We start from the raw sequence: 25,706 nt of genomic DNA, 5'->3' as shown, positions 1-25,706 counted from the left end.
TACCCCGGGAAGTCCTGTGGGGAGTGCTCAGAGAGTATGGGGTAACGGACTGTCTTATTGTGGCGGTTCGCTCCCTGTATAATCGGTGTCAGAGCTTGGTCCGCATTGCCGGCAGTAAGTCGGACACGTTTCCAGTGAGGGTTGGACTCCGCCAGGGCTGCCCTTTGTCACCGATTCTGTTCATAACCTTTATGGACAGAATTTCTAGGCGCAGTCAGGGCGTTGAGGGTATCTGGTTTGGTGGCTGCAGGATTAGGTCTCTGCTTTTTGCAGATGATGTGGTCCTGATGGCTTCATCTGGCCAAGATCTTCAGCTCTCACTGGATCGGTTCGCAGCCGAGTGTGAAGCGACTGGGATGAGAATCAGCACCTCCAAATCCGAGTCCATGGTTCTCGCCCGGAAAAGGGTGGAGTGCCATCTCCGGGTTGGGGAGGAGATCTTGCCCCAAGTGGAGGAGTTCAAGTACCTCGGAGTCTTGTTCACGAGTGAGGGAAGAGTGGATCGTGAGATCGACAGGCGGATCGGTGCGGCATCTTCAGTAATGCGGACGCTGTATCGATCCGTTGTGGTGAAGAAGGAGCTGAGCCAGAAGGCAAAGCTCTCGATTTACCGGTCGATCTACGTTCCCATCCTCACCTATGGTCATGAGCTTTGGGTCATGACCGAAAGGACAAGATCACGGGTACAAGCGGCCGAAATGAGTTTCCTCCGCCGGGTGGCGGGGCTCTCCCTTAGAGATAGGGTGAGAAGCTCTGCCATCCGGGGGGAGCTCAAAGTAAAGCCGCTGCTCCTCCATATCGAGAGGAGCCAGATGAGGTGGTTCGGGCATCTGATCAGGATGCCACCCGAACGCCTCCCTCGGGAGGTGTTTCGGGCACGTCCGACCGGTAGGAGGCCACGGGGAAGACCCAGGACACGTTGGGAAGACTATGTCTCCCGGCTGGCCTGGGAACGCCTCGGGATCCACCGGGAGGAGCTGGACGAAGTGGCTGGGGAGAGGGAAGTCTGGGCTTCCCTGCTTAGGCTGCTGCCCCCGCGACCCGACCTCGGATAAGCGGAAGAAGATGGATGGATGGATGGCATTTAATGATTAATATTTATAAATTAAGATTCCTAATAAATGACACTAGAATAAGCACACATTTGATAAATCATAGTGTAACGACCTGGAATGACACTTTATGTGTGGTGTTGGAGTTGTCCGACTTTTTGTGTGGCTGTAAGCGCATCACTGGCTAAGTGCCATATGTGCAAGTGTTGGCGCACGTGAGAGAGCGAGCGGCTGCTGTTGATATAACAAAGTTGCTTTTGGTCTGGTTTGTACTGCAGAAAATGACCAGTTTTGCTAGATATAATTTTTTTTACTAATGTTTTGGTGATGTGTTTATGGCCGACAGTAAAGAGTTTTGCTCAGTAAAGTGATGGATGGAATTCATGTCCTCAAAGCGTCTCGACAGACGTTACAATATTTGAACAATGATGACGAAAACGGTTTTCTCTGTCGTGTCCGTGTCGTGTTGAAAATTGTTATGCGCTTATTTTTTTATTTGATTTTGTGCATGGCATAGATTTGCCGTGCGCAGAGGACGCTTGAGCAGTGCGCAATTGCACAGGCGCGCTCCTGAGAGGGAACGTTGCTGTCAATTCTCTTATATACTCTTTCATTCTAGACTTCTAGAGTGTTTGATTATCACATCACTCTAAATGTATAGACTATAAAGTTCACAAACTTAAAGAGGGATCCTAGTGGGCCAGGCCAATCTTTCCTTATCTCTAAACTAAAACTGGGGAAATGTGTAGAGTGTTCTGGGCTTCAGACATGATTTTGTATCAGAATTACTTGAGGAAGAAAATGCCTGGTTAAACTTTGTGTATGTAGTGTGTGCCTTTCTTGGTTTACATCTATGCTGTTATTATGCTGTTTGTTACTTATGTATGTTATGTTGCAGCTATTTAAAATAGTTTTGTCAATTTGTTCTGGCCAGAAACAAATTGGCCTTTGTAACATATCTTTGTCTTTGTGTGTTGTCTGTAGACCACATGGCTTAGCAGAGTTGAGTGATGCAAATGCATGTCAAGTTGATCAACACATTGTATTATTCTCCAGTGCAATAACAGTACTGAAATGAAGGCTAAAAGGGCATTAATTGGAGCTTTAAAAAAAAAAAGAAAAAAGAAGTAACTAAATAGTTACTTTTCACAGTAACGCATTACTTTTTGGTGTAAGTAACTGAGTTAGTAACTGAGTTACTTTTGAAATGAAGTAACTAGTAACTGTAACTAGTTACTGCTTTTCAGTAACTAACCCAACACTGGGTTTGAACTCACAACCTACCCATCTCAGGGCGGACACTCTAGCCACTATGCCACTGAGTAGGTGATGAACAAAATGTTAGCTACTGTCTTGTTGTAAAACACCAGTGAAAATGAAATGTAGCATTTAAACAGGCTATACTGTAGCAAAAGCCATCACATGTCTGCCACAATCATGTGTGTTCTTAAATGTGTATTCCACGCTTCCATGTCGAGAGCAGTTTTGATTTGGGCTTACATGGTAAACAACTCAAATGAATGTTTTGGGCATTGTTTTATCCAGACACATACATTTGTCCAAATGTGGCCAAGTAGACGCATTGTGGATTTCCTGGACGTCGTCTACATCGCAAAAACTAAGGAAGAGAATCCCTCTGCCATCTTCCACTAGTTTTTTTAATATAATAAATCGCCCGCTTGAATATTCCTTCTTCTATTCTCCAACTCTCTCGTCGTCATTTGGGATGTGCGTGTCTGTTGTGATTTCCCTTCCTGGTTCCATGACCTATCTTGCCTATGATAGGCAATGTTTTGCCCTAATCTTAACCAATCGTGACTCATCATAGTAAACCGACCAACCAATCATAGATGTTCTTATACGTAAACCAACCAATCATCATTGATGTTTCCCGTATATGTTGTCCCCTGCCCGTGCAATTATCTCTTTCTCTTCTCCCTCTCTCTTCTTTTGTAGCATGTAGCTTAGCTAACCGCTACATGAGTCTAAAAATAGCTAAGCTACAAAAATCCCTACTTGTTTAAAAAGTAGCTCGGCTACAGGGAAATGTAGTTAAGCTACGTAGCTTCGATTTTAAGTTAATTATTTTGTAATGGGAATCCGTAGTTTTTACTAATGCAGCCGTAAACTGGGATGGATTATCAAAAACCGTACTCATTACGGTAAAACCGTAGTTGTTGGCAGGTATGGCACACGTGTCGCTGGTGGCACAGTCAGACTCCATATTTGCTTGTGTGTTGTTGTTGTTGTGGGTCAGTACAGTGGGGGGGGGGGAGGGCAAGCATGTCTTGGAAGGAGGAAGAGGAGGGGTTTAATAGCCCATGGACTGTTGAGACTGGGAAGCGGAGAATCAAGGAACACAAATAAGCCGCGTTAAATTACATCGATATTAGGATATTTTCTTAATTCAAATCTTGTTTAAAAATATATCGATATATCTTACAAACTCGGTATATCGCCCAGCTCTAATATGTATTATTATATACACTATATTGCCAAAAGTATTTGGCCACCCATCCAAATGATCAGAATCAGATGTCCTAATCACTTGGCCCGGCCACAGGTGTATAAAATCAAGCACTTAGGCATGGAGACTGTTTCTACAAACATTTGTGAAAGAATGGGCCGCTCTCAGTGAGGAACTATCATAGGACGCCACCTGTGCAACAAATCCAGTCGTGAAATGTCCTCGCTCCTAAATATTCCAAAGTCAACTGTCGGCTTTATTATAAGAAAATGGAAGAGTTTGGGAACAACATCAGTACCGCCTGAGGGATCGAAGGTCAGGGGCATAATGTGGGTTTTCAGCCTTGCCGCTTACGTGCAGTGATTTCGGATTAATACTCATCGTAGATGGTGAAATCCCTAAATTCCTTGCAATCGTTCGTTGAGAAATGTTGTTCTCACATATGGGCTAAACTACTCACTTGTGGTGCGGTTGATGCATAACATTCCTGTTTTGCCTGATGTGGTGTGTGTGTGCTTGCAAGATTGCGCCCGAATGTGTGGCACTAAGTGCTTCTGTTTGTGTTGCTTGTGATAAGTCTACCAACTCACACTTTTAGACATCGAACTACACGTAAAGTCACTGGCTAACTTTGAACTGGGTGGGCAAACAACCTATCTCCCCCCGATCCTCACCGGTGTACCAGCTTACCTGCTGCGTAAAGAGGCTCTTCCTGCCAGAAGACGACGACGCAGAGGGAAACGCAGTGGCTGCTTGACCAGACAGAAGGTGGCTCTGACAGCTTAATTTCCCAGTTTGCTATACTCTTTGGATCCTGCTGGTACCTGGATTATACCGCCGTCAGCGTGGATGTGGTGACGCACTCTCGGCGTCTCTGCCGCCGTCGCAACCTTCAAAATGGAGTGGATCACAGCAACCTTCACTCGCCGTGTCGGAAAACCAAGACGACTGTCGTTCGATCTCCTATCAGGTGTGATTACTGCCAGATCGCTGGTGAATAAAACATTTATTGTAAAGGATTAATACATGTCACAGGATTTGGATTTGATGTTTGTGACTGAGACCTGGCTGTGTATGGGTGACTCTGCCGCATTCTCTGAACTTTTGCCACCTGATTGTGCGTATTTTAACTCTCCAAGAACCACTGGACGCGGAGGAGTCGCCACGATACTTTTTAAAAAGGCCGCTACCTGCAAATTACTCCCAGCCTCCTCTTTCTCCAGCTTTGAACTGTGCATGTTTGAGCTGCCTCACTCCAGCCCACTACTGTGTGCTGTGATTTACCGTCCTCCCAATCATAACAGACACTTTATAAATGACTTTTCTGAGTTTTTGTCCGGTGTGGTACCTAAATATGACAGACTTTTAATTGTTGGAGACCTCAACGTTCATGTCTGCTGTCCTTTGAAGCCGCTCTCTAAAGACTTTTTACATATTTTGGACTCTTAATTTTGTGCAACATCTTGCTGGTCCCACACAAGAACAGGCCACACGCTGGATCTTGTAAAGGCACATAATCTTGATATTCATAACGTTCAAATACGTGATGCTATCTTCTCTAAACATAAGAAAGCATTGCAACATTACAACTTGGTTTGAGGAAACACAAGAAAATGTAAAATCAAGTACCGGTATTTATCTAATTAAATGCGCACAATTTTGCAGACAGTCTCAAAAAACGAGTTATAAAACTTGCGCAAAATTTACACCAAAGCATATCCAATACATATTATCCAGACCACAGAGAAGTGTATTAAATGTAGATTAAAATAATCAGTGTTCCCTTTTAAATTCCTAAACTACAAGACAATTACATTGGAAATGACACATTCGGAGACTGCAATTTCACTGTAAATTTTTCTTGCTGACCGCCGCAGACAATAATTGTGACGATTATATTGGTCTTTGAAGTGACTTGCCAAGTTAGACTTTTTTGATATAATAAAAATACACTAAAGTTTGTCAAGCTTTGTGGAGGGGATAACTTGTACAAAATACGCTACTTATTTGCAATCAACAGATTGGGAAAATAAATGCATAAATAAACATATTTTGTATTAATTGCTGGGAATTTACTCCATGTAAAAACATTGACAGGATAAAGGGATAAAAACATCAGACAATAAAAGCACATAGGGGTGGAGTGTGACTTTCCTCTAAGATGGCGAAGAAAAAAAACAAGCAAGGAGCAGCATGCATCAAGGAGATTTTATATTTATCCACAGAAGCAAATTTTGTCGTATAAATGAAAAAACACAAATCAAACTTCATCTACAGTTGGATGTGGAACTACATCAAAATGTTAAATTTGTTCCGCAAACCTCCATCACTGCATTTACCATACCTTTTTTAAAACAATAAAATACCTGCAGCTGTCAAAATTCTACTCTCTTGTGAGGTTCTGTGTATTTGTGTGTGTGAGGATCTGTTTGTTATCTTTGTATGTAGAGTCCTGCATGCTCTCTGGAGTGTGTGTTGCGTTATCTGGGCCGGTGGTTGGCGAGCAGGAAGTCTTTGTCCTTGCAGGTGAGGCAAAGTTTGAGGTTCCTGAGCGACCCACCAGCAGCGTAAAAGGCCCACATGCCCATTAGGAACAAGATGATGTAGGTGGGAACCAGGCTGCCCACGTACTGTGGATTCTGTAAAGTCTGTGAGATGAGACAAGAAGTGAAGCTCTTCACTCACATTCATTTCATTGCGGCGGTCATGTTGTGCTGCCAAAGCTACCAGCAGCAAGTCAATCATAATCATGAAGGATAGGTTAATAAGGCAAGTTAAAAGATATTCTGGAACCTTCAGCACCACTTGTTATAAGAATAGGTGACTGTATATAAAAATTTGAGCGCATATGTATAAGTTAAGGAAATTCCCCCAAAAAATTAAAAATTAAAAATAGTACACGCATGTCATGTTTTTAAAATTGAGGATCTATATTGCATTATCAGTCCACCCAGGAAAGAAAAGCAGTCAAATAAATGAGTTGGGGCCTAAAATGATGAAGACATTGATGCCCATGATAAGTTTATGTAATCTTCTGACCGAAACTGTATGGACTTATAATTTGGCCATCCATCGAATATCTAATGTACATGTAATACTGTATATGATTATCCTCTTACAATATTACTGTTTTTACGTTTGATGGCACTTCTGTTTCCTGAAAACACACACACACACACACACACGGTAAATTATACAGGTAAATTAACATTACGTATTTGGAGCATATTCATGGGTCAATGCTTTTGCTGTAGTATTTATTTACCTTGTGTGTTGTTTGAATAGAAATGTTGTACAAGTCATTGATAATGTCATATGGCTTGAAGTCCAACTGCAGTGACTATGGCAGATATCTAATACATATCGTATTTGGATTAGGGCTGCAACTAACAACTAATTTGATAATCGATTAATAAGTCGATTATTACTTCGATTAATCGATTAATAATCGGATAAAAGAGACAAACTACATTTCTATCCTTTCCAGTATTTTATAGAAAAACAAACAGCATACTGGCACCATACTTATTTTGATTATTGTTTCTCAGCTGTTTGTAAATGTTGCAGTATATAAATAAAGGTTTATAAAAAAAATTTTTTTAAAAAGTAGCCTCTGCTCATGCGCATAGCATAGATCCAACGAATCGATGACTAAATTAATCGCCAACTATTTTTATAATCGATTTTAATCGATTAGTTGTTGCAGCCCTAATTTGGATCCATTAATTTTCATATCCATGTTCATAACTGAGCATATTTATTTTATGTCTTTCTGGTCTCTATACGCTATCAAAAAATAGGTCACATGGGAGGAGAAAATACAGGAATAGTATCGCCCGAACCATTTAGTGACAACCAGAGTCGACAGCGCAGCCAAGCTTTAAGTATTTGACTCACCAGACAGGAAACGAGCAAATGGCTGATGACAACAGCAGCCACTGCCCACCAGCGCTTCTTTTCGCAGGCGTCAAAGAAAATGACACCCCAAAACATGTGCAGAAGGATGATGGCCATCGTCATAAATGCTGGGGAAAAGAAGAGAGGAAGATGTAGGGTTCAAAGGAAAATCCTGGATTTCAGTTGCTTTATTGGCAAGTGTATACTTATACCGTAATAGTGATTACTGATAACATAAGTTTGAATGTAACTGGTTTGTTAAGGATACACACTTGGGTATGAGGGTTGGCACGCATGTTTTTTGTTAATGTTGTGCACAATATAGACATAAATATTTTCCAGCCAAGAGAATTTTACAGGCCAATTGTATCATGCCCGCAATACTGCAATATATTTGACTATTGAACTATTTTCAGTCTTATTTTGAGTCATTGTCTTTATCAATTTTCCATAAAGTTGTCACATTAATTAAATTACACATTCTATTCTGCTGCAACTACTGCAATTTATATGACTAAGTGGAATACTCTGTCTATTTTGGAGTTGTTCTGATCATTTATTTTGGGATGGGTTGCCGCTGCCAATCGCATTAAATAACTGACACATCTTTAGTATGCACACAGAAGTGAAAATGAGTGTGCTGTGGGTTTTACTTTTGGATCTTTTCATTTGTATTATGAATTGCATTGTTTATTATAAATATTATGCATGAAGTGGTCGCTTTGTAGTTCTTGTATGACACAGCAACATTGTAACAATTACCGGTAATCATGATAAAGCGTGGTAAAATCATTGCGTTGCGTTCACTGGACTCTACCATTTTCTTACTTGAACACCATTGAACCTTATGCATATTGTGTTTTTTTGCTTTAGTATTTGATATTTTTTTACATTCTATTTTATATATTGTCGATTGCTTCTTATATTTTATTTTTACTTAAGTTCTTTATACTTTGGCTTTATTTCTTCATCAATGTACTTGACAAAAAAAAAGATTCTGACTTTCGTCTCAAATTGAAATGATCGTAAAACTGTGATTGATAACTGCACGACAATAAAGAAACGGACAAGTAACATTACTTATTCCCAAGAGAAGCAAGCTAGCGCTAGCTAGCCCTACTGCTAACATAAATAGAGGGCAACACATCACCCCACATCAAATAAAAAAAACAAAGTTTTTTTATAATTACATTTTTTTTTAAATGATTTTGTCTTAACTCGTGCAGTTAAACTACATTAAAATGTTTAATTAATTATGGTCGTTTTGACAGCTTCACACCATGTGCAGACATGATTCAGAAAAACGTCAATACCGTATTTGTTCTGCCAACTTATTTATTTTCGAAAATAAAACATCAGTTAAGACTTTATAAAGTGTGTAGGAGTACTCTCTGAGCACATTAAACAGCATGATAATAATGATAAACATGATATTTTGGTAACAATAACCGTAATATGAAATGTTTATATTGCTACTTCCTGAGGCAATAGCCCGAGACCGCCTCTTCCAATTGTGCCAAACAAAGAGATGTTTGTTGAAAATGAAATTGTACAGTAAAAACAAAAATATATGTTAAGTGTGTACTCACATTAGCCAAACATATTGTATGTTTTTAATGTACAATTTAATTTTTTAACTTGATTGGCAACATGACGTTTTACAAGGGTGTGTCGTTTTTGTGTTTGTGAAAGCCTGAAGTGTGAGAGTAAAGAGGTACCTGAAGACAAGAAGTAGTGTTGTGAGTCTCCATGAATCCCAACAGTGCCCGGGCCAACAGAGTCAGCCAGAATGTTCACCACAGAAAATGCTCCACTCATAAATCCAAAGCCAAGGCCGGACACTAAGACATATTATAAGCAAGTGGACATCTGTAAGACAGGAACTTACCACAAACATTTTAGTACAAGGTGATATGTTTGTATCTGCCAAGAATAATATTGAATGAATAGCTAGATCATTATAAGCGCATCTTTAATGAAAAAGTCAGGATTGGGCTCAGAGGAACTCAAGTCAAAAGTAATTTCAGTATTTATTGAACAGGAATATTTGGATTGACAATGTTAGTTTGTTTTTAAAAGTATGGATAGATGTACCATAGGCCAGTTGTCTTATGGAGATGGGCATGGTCTCCTCCTGACTGAGGGTGAGGAGCCCTTCATTTGCTTTCCTGCAGAAAAAAACAAAGAAAAAACATATTTAATGATCCAAACATCAGAAATATAGAATATATATGTCAGTATAACCTTCCTCTGAAAATAATCCCCTCAGCTATTAAGGAAGATAATACAAGCATGGGAAACAATCAGTCAGTGTAAACACAATTCTGAAATCACAATAATCACTTAACAAGAACCTCAATAAGGTTAAAAAAAAATGTAAGAAACGCCTAATAAAATGTAACAAAACAGTGCAAAGTATGAAAATGTAAACTTAGATAAACCTGAGAAGAACAAGTAGTTGCAGGTTTAGTTGAGTTGAGTTGAGTTTATTTCGAACATGCATGCATACAACATGATACATCACAATTTCCAGTTTCTCTATTCAACATGTTCCAAAAGGAGTAGGAAAAAACAGAGCTTATTTAATCTTACCCCTTTTCGTTTACATAGCAGTTGTTGAAACTTTTGTTCACTTCCTGTTCTCAATTTATTCACAATATACTCCATAAGTAATAACAGTAAAAATAAATAATAATGAGTGAAGTAAGTTATATTTCATATGGTGAGATAAATAAGATTATCTAGAAAAAGAATGGACGAATGAAATAAATTCAGAATGTTTATCATGGTCTTTGTACTTTGTAAACACTTTAAGTTTGAAGAGTTTCTTGAAGTGGATCATATTAGTACATTGTTTGATTTCTTTACTTAATCCATTCCATAATTTAAATCCACATACTGATAAATGATAAATAAATGGGTTGTACTTGTATAGCGCTTTTCTACCTTCAAGGTACTCAAAGCGCTTTGACACTACTTCCACATTTACCCATTCACACACACATTCACACACTGATGGAGGGAGCTGCCATGCAAGGCGCTAACCAGCACCCATCAGGAGCAAGGGTGAAGTGTCTTGCTCAGGACACCACGGACATGACGAGGTTGGTACTAGGTGGGGATTGAACCAGGGACCCTCGGGTCGCGCACGGCCACTCTTCCACTGCGCCACGCCGTCCCGATATACTGAAGGTCTTAAGTGTTGTACGTGCGTACAAATGTTTTAAATTAAATTTGTCTCTAAGATTATATTTCTCCTCTTTTGTTGAGAAAAATGGTTGTATATTCTTAGGTAGCAGATTGTAGTTTGCTTTGTACATAATTTTAGCTGTGTGCAAATTCACTGTCGTAGAATTTCAGTATTTTTGATTCAATGAATAAAGGGTTTGAATGTTCTCTATATCCAACATTACGTATTATTCTAACTGATCTTTTTGTAACACCGTTAATGAATGAAGTGTAGTTTTGTAGTTATTTCCCCATATTTCTGCACAATAACTCAGATATGGTAACACTAGCGAGTAGTCGAGAATATGGAGTGATTTTTGGTCTAGGACATGTTTAGCTTTATTCATTATTGACGTGTTTCTTGCTACTGTATGTTGTATATTTTTTACATGAGATTTCCAGTTCATTTTATCAATTACTTACTTGGTAATTGATGATTAACATTACTTAGTGCCAAGTAATGTTATACAGTAGTTATTTAAATAGTAAATATTATTGGACCAAAGTATTATTTTAAAAATAGCCCATTTGTTATATTTTGTTATTTATTCTGGTTATGCATTTCTGCACGTTAGTTCCTATCTTTTTCCGCACATATGAATAGGGAACGGACTTGTGTTGATAAGAAAGGATGAGCGCGGCAGAGGACTACAGTCCGTTAGAAAAAGTCAAAATTTCCTTCCATACTGTCGAGGAGACTTTTTCTGTTATATTCACAATTTATTTGCTCTCTGCAGCACTCATTTTTAATTTACTTCGCTCTGTAGGTTGATACTGCTACGCGATTGGCTGATTAGCGTGTCCCTTCCCATTTCACGACCACTTCCTGTTTGGCTATATTAGCAGGCCCCGAGTGCCTTTGTTCATGCAACCAACCAAGCTTTATTCTTTCCATTTTTTTCCGACCAAAAAATATTAATTTATCGAATGTTTTATTGAACCCATTTTATATTAAATTGACTAGATGTCTATCGCGAAATATACTGATATCGTTTTATCGGCCCAGTCCTAGTCTGGAGCCAAATATAGTTCAATATATCTGGGAACTCCACCGACGGATAATCCTTAATATTTTTTTGATAAAGTATAGAGATCCTGTTGCATAGTTAGATTTTTTTGCTTTTAACTGCTTTTTGCAGGAAGATATAGGCCCCTTGCGTACTAAGAGACTGTGCGTGCTGCTTCCTGCACAACAGCCATTTTGGCTTGGTTGACCACCACAGTTTTTCACTTACGGGAAGAAGTCACGTGACGGAATACAAGCAATAGGCGGAATAGAGCGAATCCCATTGCCTTCATTGCTAGCTGACTCTAGCTAGCATTTATTTTGAGTTAGAAAGAATTAAAAAAAGAAAATAAAAACATATGTGTGCTTGTCTCACATAAGGATTGTGAATAATAGACACAATTAAAAGTGCAGTTACCTTCTAAGCTCCTGTCTACTTGTATTTATTTTTAAAATCTTACTTAGAAGTATATTTTTTATAAATGTAGATGTTGCAATGTTCTTCAGCCACTTGCTGATTGTATTTATGTGCATTTTGTTTTGTTGTTTTACAAAGTAAATCTTCAAATATTTACTGTATGTTGTTGTGACTTGAGTTGCAGGTTTAGCAACAGTAGACTAAATCTAGTCACTAAATACTGAATATTTAATGTGATTTACTTTCATTCCATTCGTTTAATGCCTTCGCTATTTTAGCACATATCCTCAATCAACGAGTCCTTTTCTGCTGCAGTAAGCGGAGTTGGTCGTAGTTGTTGGAACACACAGCACCTTCTTATAATCTAAAGAGTTTCTTCAGTTTTTTACCAATGTGTTTGGCCGTGTGTCCCACATTTTAAATCTTTGTCTTCTGTGACTTGCATAAGGACTAAAAGAATGTGCCTTATTGGATGCCATGGTGTTGTTTGAAGGCATCACGAGGGTGCTTGTGTAATCCAAGATGGCTGCGGGGTTCCACAATGTACTGCTGTGTAAAATACAATCTACCAGAGGGTAGATAATGTCTTGCTTGACAAAAAAATAATCTTTGAAGTCATTGAAATACAACAGTTTATAGCAGCAAAAAATAATCAAACAATAGTTGCAGATCTTATCCATTATTGTATTCTTATGTAAAATATACAAATAGCTTGAAGCACTGAGTTTTTTGTCTCACTCCTATTGTGTATAAATTACATCTGCTTTGGCTCTTGGGAACATTGTGCGCCTCAAAAGCGTAAGACAAAAAATCGCTGACAACAAATTAGAAGTGGCGATCTTTGGCCACCTCACGATTCGATCGGGTTTCGACTCCTGGGGTGACGATTTGATTCAGAATCGATTTAACAGTGTTCTCGATTGAAATTGATTTTCACAATGTATTATTTGGTAAAGTTACATGGTATACAGTAGGTATTTGGTGTGTTACAGATTACAAAACGTCACTTTGGTTGCTGACGTATGACATAAGCGCAGCGAGTAAGCATGGTCTAAAAAAAACTGTCAAAATTGGTTCTTTAAAAAAAACATAATATATATTTTTTTTTTAATCGATTTTTGGAAATTATAAATCAATTTAAAATCGCATAAATAAGAATCGTGATTTGGATATGAATAGATTTTTAGAGCACCCCTACTACAAAATATTTTCTTACACATATTGTAGGGATGTAACGATTAGTGATATTTGTGATTACTGATAAACTGCAAAAAAAATTCCAAAAGAGTAGTATTACCATTTAAATTTTTAATTACCGTAAGACCATGATTGATTACTGCACTTCGATAAACTTATGATAAGGTGATTTTCTGGAAAAGCAGCCAACATACTAAGCACTAACTATCAGCTAGAATGCTGGTGGTTATCTGGTAGCTAGCGTGGTAATCGCTAGCTGGAAGCTAGTGCACTAATCCCTGTCTATCTTAAATGCTATAATGAATACAGGACATGTTTCCCAATACAAATGCCAATCTAAACTTGTATAAACACATTGCTGTCTGGGCAACTAAGCTATTTGATTGTGCACATTGAACCTACAAACTGAGCTCTCTTATGACAAAATAGTAAATATGAAGATCTATGCACGGCTGTATATAGATATAGAAGTAAACACAAAGTAAACCTACATCAAATACATCAAAAGTGAAGCAGCAAACCCTTTACCTTTATCATTACACACAATCTAAAACCTTTAGAAAATAAAACCGAAGAAGATAAACAAATTTAAACACTCAAATAACAATAATATGGCTTTTAAGAAGCCAGAAACATATTTAATGTTTCTTCTGCCAAAGAAAGAATATTTTGTGTCTTTTGTTAAAATAAAACTTGGTTAAAAGATTTCTGTGCATCTATCAGTACTTTTTAAGAACATTCAACAATACCGTAATAATTTTGATCACAACTACTGTGATATAAAATGTTCTTATCGTTACATCATTATGTAATAAAAGACAATGAAGAACTTGTTTAAAATATTGTGTTGATATTGTTACACTGTTAATAGCACTCACCACAAATAAATTGAAAGAAATACAGTTACCGTATTTTTCGGAGTATAAGTCGCTCCGGAGTATACGTCGCACCGGCCGAAAATGCACAATAAAGAAGGAAAAAAACATATATATGTCGCACTGGAGTTTAAGTCGCATTTTTGGGGGAAATTTATTTGATAAAATCCAACACCAAGAATAGACATTTGAAAGGCAATTTAAAATAAATAAAGAATAGTGAACAACGGGCTGAATAAGTGTACGTTATATGACGCATAAATAACCAACTGAGAACGTGCCTAGTATGTTAACTTAACATATTATGGCAAGAGTCATTCAAATAACTATAACATATAGAACATGCTATACATTTACCAAACAATCTGTCACCCCCGATCGCTAAATCCCATGAAATCTTCTTTCTCGGTGTCGCCTCTGGTATGCGCCCCGCTAGCGTCCTTTCTTTCTGCTGCTCGATTGCTGTTCTCTGCAGCATATTTCACTATGTCCAGCTTGTAATCTGCAGTATATGCTTTCCTTTTCGGTGCCATTTTAGTTTAGTCCTTCTCAGTTTTTATAAGTTACCGCCAATGTTGATGTGATCCATTTTAATAGCTCCGGCAGTAGCGTATGGCATATAGCAGTTAGCATATCATGGCCCACAATGCACTTCTGCCATGACTCGCCCCCGCCGAATTCTTATTGGTTGGCGTGTGAGCGACGATTGCTGACGTGTGTGTGACGATTGCGGACATTTTCTTCGCCGCTCACACGAATGAGATAAATAATAATATTTGATATTTTACAATAATGTGTTATAATTTCACACATAAGTCGCTCCGGAATATACGTCGCACCCATGGCCAAACTATGAAAAAAACGTTGACTTATAGTCCGAAAAATACGGTAATACATCTGATCGGTATTGTATTGGCTGATTTCACTTGTGGAAGATCGGAATTGGCAGCATGAAACCCTGATCGGAACATCCCTATGTTTCTTAATGTGTGAAAATTAAATGAAATATATATATATATACATATATATATACACACACACACACACAGGCATTTTAAGGGCTTATTATTGGTTGCACTGAATTTAACAGCTGTGTCTAAAATTATCCAAACAACTTCATCACTTACTTCAGCAGTTTATAGTAACCAAAACGGAAGGTCTCCTGCAGTAAGACAGACAGCACCACACCAAAGATGAGGAGACCTTTCTGCTGTGCTTCACTGTCCTTATTACTGATCTGAAAGGAGATGAACCAAACCAGAGAAGACAGCAGGAGAGAAACTAGCCAGAAAAATGCTCTGAAAGACAACAAAAACATATGCACAAATTATATGAAAGAAAGTAACATGTGACTTTTCTTTGAGAGTGGTCAATCTTTTGTGGGTCTGCACAAAAGAATTGTGGAAAAAAAAAATATGATCTCAGATCACACTGACATGTAATCGAATCCCTATTGTCCAGCGAGCCTCAATGGCCGCAGCGAGTTGGTTCTGCTGCCCTGGTTCTACTGCCAGGACTCGCCAGTCTTTTACTCACCAGCTCGCAAGAGAAGTGATTGCATTATTTAATTGAGTTTTCTTTTCTTTTCACTTGTCTTTGTAAACAAAGCACAAATGTACCGTTGAGTAAGTGAGCGTATGTTTTTGACTAGATAGATTATTTTCTAGCCTTTCTATGCATATCTATAAACAAAAGTACACGTCATCTGTCTTTCTGGTACCTCCCTTGAAGAACGGCAGAATGGTCTTTCTTTGAAGCACAACAAGAAAATGAGATGAGGCCCTAAGTATGGCGAAAAGGTGGGTATACACTAAAAATATATTTTTCCCAATTGTTTTGTCCACTTATATATCAAATATTATGTGTTTTTATTAGGGCTGCCAGAGTTAACGGGATAACGCGTTAACAATAAGTTCCTTTAACGGTGATAATTTTTTCAACAAGAGATTAACATCCTTACTCTTTCTTGACCCTCGGCCCAATTACATGTTAGCTCTCCCTTGTCCCAGGTCCCGAATGACCGAACAGCGTTGCAGATACTAATACCAGCCTCTGCCACGAGTCGTTCAGAAGTTGCACAGACCATCTTCACAAAAGTATTTTTCTCTGGTTTAGAAGTAAAACGTTGATTAAAAGTATAATGATGATTGTGAATAATTAGTTCCAGTGTAGTCAACAACGTTGATGTTGTGGTTCAGTGGTTGATGTTACTTGGCACAGGAACAGCTGCTCCTTCTGGAGACACTGTCCCTTATTGTTTTGGAAGATAATTACATGTCTGTCACCACATTATTTTAGTTTTACTGAGATTCAAAGATAGTCTGTTTTTGTCAAACCATCTTTTTAATGTATTAATTCCTTGTTGATATTTAAATGAGCTTTTGTGTGTACTCTCCTGAACAAAAGGCTGTTGTGTCGTCTGCAAATAATAACAATTTTAGGTTCTTTGTAACTTAACAAATTTCGTTTATATATAGATTAAACTATTTTGGTCCCAGTATTGATCCTTGGAGTACTCTACATGTTAATTTTAGAGGCATCGACGTGTATTAACCTAGCTTCGCATGTTGCTTCTAGTTTTTTAAGTAGCCTCTTATCCAGTTTCAGGGCTAACCCTCTGATGCCAAACCGTTCTAATTTCCATCCATCTATCCCTTTTGGGGTCGTGGGGGGTGCTGGAGCCTATCTCAGCTGCATTCGGCAGAAGGCGGTGTACACCCTGGACAAGTCGCCACCTCATCGCAGGGCCAACACAGATAGACAATCCAATCCAATCCACTTTATTTATATAGCACATTTAAACAACAGACAACATTCACACTCACATTCACACACTAGGGCCAATTTAGTGTTGCCAATCAGCCTATCCCCAGATGCATGTCTTTGGAGGTGGAAGGAAGCCGTAGTACCCAGAGGGAACCCATGCAGTCACAGGGAGAACATGCAAACTCCACACAGAAAGATCCCGAGCCCGGGATTGAACTCAGGACCTTCGTATAGTGAGGCACATGCACTAACCTATGGTCCACCGTGCTGCCCCGTTCTAATTTATTATTTAAAATGTTGTGACTGATTGTGCTAAAAAAGCTTTTGTTAAATCCATAAATACTGCACTGTTTTCCATCTATTGCATTGGTAATTTCCTCTATTGTTGCCATCAATGAAGAAATATTAGCTCAATAACCGTAATGATTCTCTGCGAGTGTTCCGCTTTTATTTATGCATTTGTCCAGTCTGTAATTGAATAATTTTTTGATGATTTTAGAAAATTGTGGCATTGTGTTTATACGTATGAGTGCACATGTGTTCATTGTTTGGGTGTCAATAATGAAATTGTGATATTTAAACACATTTCATATTGCTACTACATTTTTTCTGTGCTACAAATTGTTTTCACTTAGTAGCACCAGTGCTACAAGTGAAAAAGCTTAGCGTACATCCATCCATCCATGTTATACCGCTTGTTCCTTACAGTGTCCTGGGGGGTGCTGGAGCCTATCTCAGCTGCCCACGGGCAGAAGGCGGGGTACACCCTGGACAAGTCGCCACCTCATCACAGGGCCAACCCAGATAGACAGACAACATTCACACTCACATTCACACACTAGGGCCAATTTAGTGTTGCCAATCAACCTATCCCCAGGTGCATGTCTTTGGAGGTGGAAGGAAGTCAGTCACGGGGAGAACATGCAAAACCATTCTGGGTATCACTCCATCTTATCTGTCTTGTCTTTTAACAAAGAAACAAGAAAGTCACAATCTTCATTCATTGAATGTTCTGCAATTTGTCATCCCCAAAGTAAAAACTGAACTGGGCAAGAAAGCATTTAGGTTTTCAGCATCGAATGCTTGGAATAACCTACAATCGAATATTAAACTTCAAACCCTTGTTACGTTGAATGAGTTTAAAGCTTCTGTAAAAGGATTGCAGTCTACCTTGTCTGTATGCACATGTGTCATGTGAGCAAGCTTTAATGTTGTAAATGTGATGTTTTATGTAATTGTTTACTGTTTTTAATGTAACCTTGCTGCTGCCCTCTTGGCCAGGTCTCCCTTGGAAAAGAGATCTTTGATCTCTATGGGATTTTACCTGGTTAAATAAAGGCTTAAAAAAAATGCAAACTCCACACAGAAAGATCCCGAGCCCAGGATCAAACCCAGGACCTTCGTGTTGTGAGGCACACACACTAACCCCTGTCCAACCGTGCTGCGGCAACTAAACATATTTTGATAAATTACTTGAAACCCTGTGCTTGTGGGTGTTAAGGTTACAAATAACACTTAATACGACTGATGACAAATTCAGGAAGGCTGATGCAATTGACAACATAGACCTCAAACTTTTGCAACAACATTTTGGAAAAAAAACTGACGCAAAATCAGTCATTTTAGGCCGCGATGGTCACAGAAAACCAGAGAAATCCTGGTTGGACTGATGAATTCACCATTAAAAAAAAATATTTGCTTGTTTGATTCTCAGCCATACAACAACATTCCTGAAACTTTGGATTTAAACAATAGACTACTGTGTTATTATTGTCAGACTGGGATCAAATGGGCAGCATCCGTAAGGGACAAGCGGTAGGAAATGGATGGATGGATGGATAAATACCTTCTGTCTTCAAAGTGGCAGAGGTGTGGACTCGAGTCACATGACTTGGACTCGAGTCAGACTCGAGTCATGAATTTGATGACTTTAGACTCGACTTGACAAAATGTAAAAAGACTTGCAACTCGACTTAGACTTTAACATCAATGACTTGTGACTTCACTTGGACTTGAGCCTTTTGAATTGACATGACTTGACATGACTTGCTACTTTCCCCAAAACCCAAAGATGAAAAAGTTATTCGGGAGCGCTCCGTATTTTTCATTGTGTACTTGTCTATCAGCGTTGCGTGTGTCAGCTGGTGTGCTCTCAGTACAACAGCCAATCAAATTAGATCTACTTTGTTTTCATCACACAGCATTCATCCAATCAAATTGCAGGACAACCAACGAAGAAGACATGTCCAAACCACACGCCAGTGAACAAAAAATTATACCTAAAATAATTTTGTTTGGGTATAAAAATTACGAGGTGGTCAACACAAAACGGTTTGCAGTATGCAACACATGCGGTTCGAAAATTACTGATGGAGAGGCAACAACTTCCAACTTCGTCCGGCATTTGAAGTTGCACAAAGAACGGTAAGTTTTGAATGTAAGATAACGTTTATTGGCTAAGTAACGTGACTTTTATTTGCTGTGTAGTTAAATCAGTGAGGCTGTAAACTCACTGCTAACGTTATAACATTATTGCAAACACGGGAATCTGTTGCAGTTCACTACCTTATTCATACTTTTTGTTCAGTGATTTTCTTTAAGCAGGGTTACGTTAGTCAATATATCACACGTAACGTTAGACGGCGGTCAGCAGCACCGCGTATTTTAACCACCTAAAAAAAGACAAAAATAGTCAAATAAAGGTCAGTTAAAATGTATACTATTTTATGAATATGTGTACCGTTTTAGCTAGCTTTCTGACATACTGTTGGTTGTTTACCTCAGTGGTCCCCAACCACCGGGCCGCGGCCCGGTACTGGTCCGTGGATCGATTGGTATCGGGCCGCACAAGAAATAATTTGTTTTTATTTTCTTTTTTTAATTAAATCAACATAAAAAACACAAGATACACTTACAAGTAGTGCACCAACCCAAAATAACTCTCTCCCCCCTTTTGTTCTGGGCATTGAACATGAAGACTCTTCCTTCACTGTTCCGAGTGGCCATGAGAGTCTTGGCAGTGCCTGCCTCCAGTGCTCCAGTGGAGCGAGTTTTCAGCCATGGTGGCATCATACTACGCCCCCATCGTGCACAAATGACTGACAGACTCTTGGCTAATTTGGTCTTTTGCAAATGCAATGCAGCATAGGGCCCTGACATATAAAAAGTACAACTTTTTTGTTATGTTCACGTATATGTCATGTTTTTTCAATGTTAACACTTTTGTACAAATAAGTACATTTGCACTTTATTTTTCAATGTGTTTGTTCTGTAAAGGAATGAGTTAATGTTTAAAATGACTGGTTAATAGTGCTATTATAAAGTGCAATGTCAGCACAATTTTCTTTCCTGCAATTTAAAATGCACTTGTTTTAATAAATAAATACAGCGTTTGAAAAGCATACACAATCTGTGTTAATATATTAGTCTGTGGTTAAAAGGACTTGAAAGGACTCGAAACTCAAAATGCAGGACTTAGGACTTGACTTGAGACTTTCCAGTCTTGACTTTGGACTTGACTCGGGGCTTGCCTGTCTTGACTCGGGACTTGACTCGGACTTGAGGGCAAAGACTTGAGACTTACTTGTGACTTGCAAAACAATGACTTGGTCCCACCTCTGCAAAGTGGAGTATTGGAAATGTTTCTCTATCTAGGTGTGTATAGTCAGTGTACATTGACATGTTAGAAAAGTCAAATACGGATGCCAGCATTGGGAGCAAAGATAGTCTGACATGTCTAAGGGATGAACCAAAAAACAATGAATATGATGTAGTAAGACGCCCAATGTTACAAGTCACACATATTTAAGTCATGTTCTGTAAATATGTGTAGGACATTATTAAATGAAAATATCTGACGTGTTTGTCCTAGTAGCTGCAATGTAAAAAAAAAAAACAACCCTGGCTTTGTTTCTCCAGTGAATATGTAGCGCCCTGTTATTATTAGCATGCTAGTGACGGGAGTTTGGCGATGAAAACACAATTATATTCAAGTTTAGGCTCACGACGAGAGAGTTCAAATACAAAATAGCAAATAAGACATGACAACTTACCCAGCTATGAGAAAAATGACCCGCAGGGGTTCCCGGGCGATGGTAAACAGGAACAGAGCAATTGCAGGGCCGAAGGCAATGAAAGTACAGCCAAAAAACACCGGCGCCGTCATTTTTGGCGAATCTTGCTCAACGTGCAGAAAGCCGCGCAACACGGAGCGCTTTGTCAAGTTTTTCTACACAACTGATTAAAGTGATTGTTTATTTAGAAATGATTAATACTGGCCTAACGATACGCTCGCTGAACTGAGAAGTGCACCTACTTCCGCTATCTCACGAGCTTCTCTTCTTTTTCTTTTTCTTCTTTTGTGGTTTAATGGCGGTTGGCAAGCAACCTTCTGGTGTGCATTACCGCCACCTTCTGATATGGAGTGTAACCCTACTCTATATCATTTGATTTAACCCAGTCTTTTTTTTTAATGTATGTAATGTTTTGTACCATAGGTGTTCTGACTGCAACCCTAAAATATATTCTTACCATGAATTGATTAACGTAGACCCCGACAAGTTGAAAAACCTATTTGGGTGTTACCATTTACAGGTAAAAGCCAGTAAATTAGAATATTTTGAAAAACTTGATTTATTTCAGTAATTGCATTCAAAAGGTGTAACTTGTACATTATATTTATTCATTGCACACAGACTGATGCATTCAAATGTTTATTTCATTTAATTTTGATGATTTGAAGTGGCAACAAATGAAAATCCAAAATTCCGTGTGTCACAAAATTAGAATATTACTTAAGGCTAATACAAAAAAGGGATTTTTAGAAATGTTGGCCAACTGAAAAGTATGAAAATTAAAAATATGAGCATGTACAATACTCAATACTTGGTTGGAGCTCCTTTTGCCTCAATTACTGCGTTAATGCGGCGTGGCATGGAGTCGATGAGTTTCTGGCACTGCTCAGGTGTTATGAGAGCCCAGGTTGCTCTGATAGTGGCCTTCAACTCTTCTGCGTTTTTGGGTCTGGCATTCTGCATCTTCCTTTTCACAATACCCCACAGATTTTCTATGGGGCTAAGGTCAGGGGAGTTGCCGGGCCAATTTAGAACAGAAATACCATGGTCCGTAAACCAGGCACGGGTAGATTTTGCACTGTGTGCAGGCGCCAAGTCCTGTTGGAACTTGAAATCTCCATCTCCATAGAGCAGGTCAGCAGCAGGAAGCATGAAGTGCTCTAAAACTTGCTGGTAGACGGCTGCGTTGACCCTGGATCTCAGGAAACAGAGTGGACCGACACCAGCAGATGACATGGCACCCCAAACCATCACTGATGGTGGAAACTTTACACTAGACTTCAGGCAACGTGGATCCTGTGCCTCTCCTGTCTTCCTCCAGACTCTGGGACCTCGATTTCCAAAGGAAATGCAAAATTTGCATGGTTGGGTGATGGTTTGGGGTGCCATGTCATCTGCTGGTGTCGGTCCACTCTGTTTCCTGAGATCCAGGGTCAACGCAGCCGTCTACCAGCAAGTTTTAGAGCACTTCATGCTTCCTGCTGCTGACCTGCTCTATGGAGATGGAGATTTCAAGTTCCAACAGGACTTGGCGCCTGCACACAGCGCAAAATCTACCCGTGCCTGGTTTACGGACCATGGTATTTCTGTTCTAAATTGGCCCGCCAACTCCCCTGACCTTAGCCCCATAGAAAATCTGTGGGGTATTGTGAAAAGGAAGATGCAGAATGCCAGACCCAAAAACGCAGAAGAGTTGAAGGCCACTATCAGAGCAACCTGGGCTCTCATAACACCTGAGCAGTGCCAGAAACTCATCGACTCCATGCCACGCCGCATTAACGCAGTAATTGAGGCAAAAGGAGCTCCAACCAAGTATTGAGTATTGTACATGCTCATATTTTTCATTTTCATACTTTTCAGTTGGCCAACATTTCTAAAAATCCCTTTTTTGTATTAGCCTTAAGTAATATTCTAATTTTGTGACACACGGAATTTTGGATTTTCATTTGTTGCCACTTCAAATCATCAAAATTAAATGAAATAAACATTTGAATGCATCAGTCTGTGTGCAATGAATAAATATAATGTACAAGTTACACCTTTTGAATGCAATTACTGAAATAAATCAAGTTTTTCAAAATATTCTAATTTACTGGCTTTTACCTGTAGTGGTCAATTGTACGGAATATGTACTGTACTGTGCAATCTACTAATAAAAGTTTCAATCAATCAATCCACTACTAACCTAACCTTCTCTTTCGCTAACTTATTTTCCAGTATTTCCTTGATTCTATTATATTTCCTACAATGCATTAAAACATGTCCTATACTTTCTATCTGCTGACATTAGTCACACAGCCCTGTATTATGTCAATTTCAGTGAACTATTTAGATATGTATGTCCTAACCTCATTCTAGTAATAATGTCTTCTTCCTTCCTATTTCTATTGCCTCCTCTCATTACACCTACTCTTCTCTGGACTTTGTAATACTCTCTACCTTTTGTTTCCTTATTCCGATTTTCAGAGGTGTGGACTCGAGTCACATGACTTGGACTCGAGTCAGACTCGAGTCATGAATTTGATGACTTTAGACTCGACTTGACAAAATGTAAAAAGACTTGCAACTCGACTTAGACTTTAACATCAATGACTTATGACTTCACTTGGACTTGAGCCTTTTGAATTGACATGACTTGACATGACTTGCTACTTTCCCCAAAACCCAAAGATGAAAAAGTTATTCGGGAGCGCTCCGTATTTTTCATTGTGTACTTGTCTATCAGCGTTGCGTGTGTCAGCTGGTGTGCTCTCAGTACAACAGCCAATCAAATTAGATCTACTTTGTTTTCATCACACAGCATTCATCCAATCAAATTGCAGGACAACCAACGAAGAAGACATGTCCAAACCACACGCCAGTGAACAAAAAATGATACCTAAAATAATTTTGTTTGGGTATAAAAATTACGAGGTGGTCAACACAAAACGGTTTGCAGTATGCAACACATGCGGTTCCAAAATTACTGATGGAGAGGCAACAACTTCCAACTTCGTCCGGCATTTGAAGTTGCACAAAGAACGGTAAGTTTTGAATGTAAGATAACGTTTATTGGCTAAGTAACGTGACTTTTATTTGCTGTGTAGTTAAATCAGTGAGGCTGTAAACTCACTGCTAACGTTATAACGTTATTGCAAACACGGGAATCTGTTGCAGTTCACTACCTTATTCATACTTTTTGTTCAGTGATTTTTTTTAAGCAGGGTTACGTTAGTCAATATATCACACGTAACGTTAGACGGCGGTCAGCAGCACCGCGTATTTTAGCCACCTAAAAAAAAGACAAAAATAGTCAAATAAAGGTCAGTTAAAATGTATACTATATTATGAATATGTGTACCGTTTTAGCTAGCTTTCTGAATACTGTTGGTTGTTTACCTCAGTGGTCCCCAACCACCGGGCCGCGGCCCGATACTGGTCCGTGGATCGATTGGTATCGGGCCGCACAAGAAATAATTTTTTTTTCTTTTCTTTTTTTAATTAAATCAACATAAAAAACACAAGATACACTTACAAGTAGTGCACCAACCCAAAACAACTCTCTCCCCCCTTTTGTTCTGGGCATTGAACATGAAGACTCTTCCTTCACTGTTCCGAGTGGCCATGAGAGTCTTGGCAGTGCCTGCCTCCAGTGCTCCAGTGGAGCGAGTTTTCAGCCATGGTGGCATCATACTACGCCCCCATCGTGCACAAATGACTGACAGACTCTTGGCTAATTTGGTCTTTTGCAAATGCAATGCAGCATAGGGCCCTGACATATAAAAAGTACAACTTTTTTGTTATGTTCACGTATATGTCATGTTTTTTCAATGTTAACACTTTTGTACAAATAAGTACATTTGCACTTTATTTTTCAATGTGTTTGTTCTGTAAAGGAATGAGTTAATGTTTAAAATGACTGGTTAATAGTGCTATTATAAAGTGCAATGTCAGCACAATTTTCTTTCCTGCAATTTAAAATGCACTTGTTTTAATAAATAAATACAGCGTTTGAAAAGCATACACAATCTGTGTTAATATATTAGTCTGTGGTTAAAAGGACTTGAAAGGACTCGAAACTCAAAATGCAGGACTTAGGACTTGACTTGAGACTTTCCAGTCTTGACTTTGGACTTGACTCGGGGCTTGCCTGTCTTGACTCGGGACTTGACTCGGACTTGAGGGCAAAGACTTGAGACTTACTTGTGACTTGCAAAACAATGACTTGGTCCCACCTCTGGCACTAACAATACAATAGTACCACTGTTACTATGAGACAAGACAAGACGAGACAAAACACACACACACACACACACACACACACACACACACACACACACACACGCACGCACGCACGCACGCACACACACACACACACACACACACGCACACACACACACACACACACACACACACACACACACACACACACACACACACAGGCCCAAACACTCTCTGACCATACACCTCTCTCCCATCGCTCTGTGCTGAGGGCATCAGTGTAATCAGTGTAATCCAGAGTTAATTGTCTGCATTAAGATGGTCAGAATTTAGCGGGCTGAAATTTTTTAAAAAGGACCAATTTTTTGCACAAAACTCTACTACCCGAACATACTTTAACCATACATGCGCCCCGGTGTTTCACTAATAACGGGTAGAATTACCACACGATGCAGAGACATAGTCGGTGGTTCAGTCAAAAGGTCTTTAATGAGAGAAATCAAGAAACATACGGACTTACTGACTTA

At 39.1% G+C, this 25,706-nt stretch overlaps 1 protein-coding gene across 1 annotated transcript; it reads right to left on the bottom strand.

The window, feature by feature from the left end:
- Positions 1-5,708: 5,708 nt before the first annotated feature.
- Positions 5,709-21,262, bottom strand: aph1b (APH1B gamma secretase subunit). The gene is made up of 6 exons (XM_061975425.1): positions 20,959-21,262; positions 15,268-15,438; positions 9,511-9,584; positions 9,135-9,257; positions 7,417-7,544; positions 5,709-6,167 (listed from the first exon to the last, which is right to left on the bottom strand). The coding sequence occupies exons 1-6, from the start codon at positions 21,069-21,071 to the stop codon at positions 6,000-6,002; spliced, it is 777 nt and encodes a 258-aa protein (XP_061831409.1). The 5' UTR covers positions 21,072-21,262; the 3' UTR covers positions 5,709-5,999.
- Positions 21,263-25,706: the final 4,444 nt, after the last annotated feature.

This window comes from Nerophis lumbriciformis, linkage group LG15, assembly GCF_033978685.3.
Source record: "Nerophis lumbriciformis linkage group LG15, RoL_Nlum_v2.1, whole genome shotgun sequence".
Taxonomy (NCBI): Eukaryota; Metazoa; Chordata; class Actinopteri; order Syngnathiformes; family Syngnathidae; genus Nerophis; species Nerophis lumbriciformis.
Note: the sequence above shows the minus strand (reverse complement) of the source record. Positions and strands in the feature narration are given on the sequence as shown.

Excerpts from the sequence above, each read along its gene's own strand:
- aph1b (XM_061975425.1), bottom strand. The coding sequence starts at position 21,071 with ATGACGGCGCCGGTGTTTTTTGGCTGTACTTTCATTGCCTTCGGCCCT. Across the intron at positions 9,585-15,267 it reads GGTTACTATAAACTGCTGAA|GAAAGCAAATGAAGGGCTCC; the intron begins GTAAGTGATGAA and ends TTTTTTCTGCAG. Across the intron at positions 7,545-9,134 it reads ACACTACTTCTTGTCTTCAG|CATTTATGACGATGGCCATC; the intron begins GTACCTCTTTAC and ends TCTTTTCCCCAG.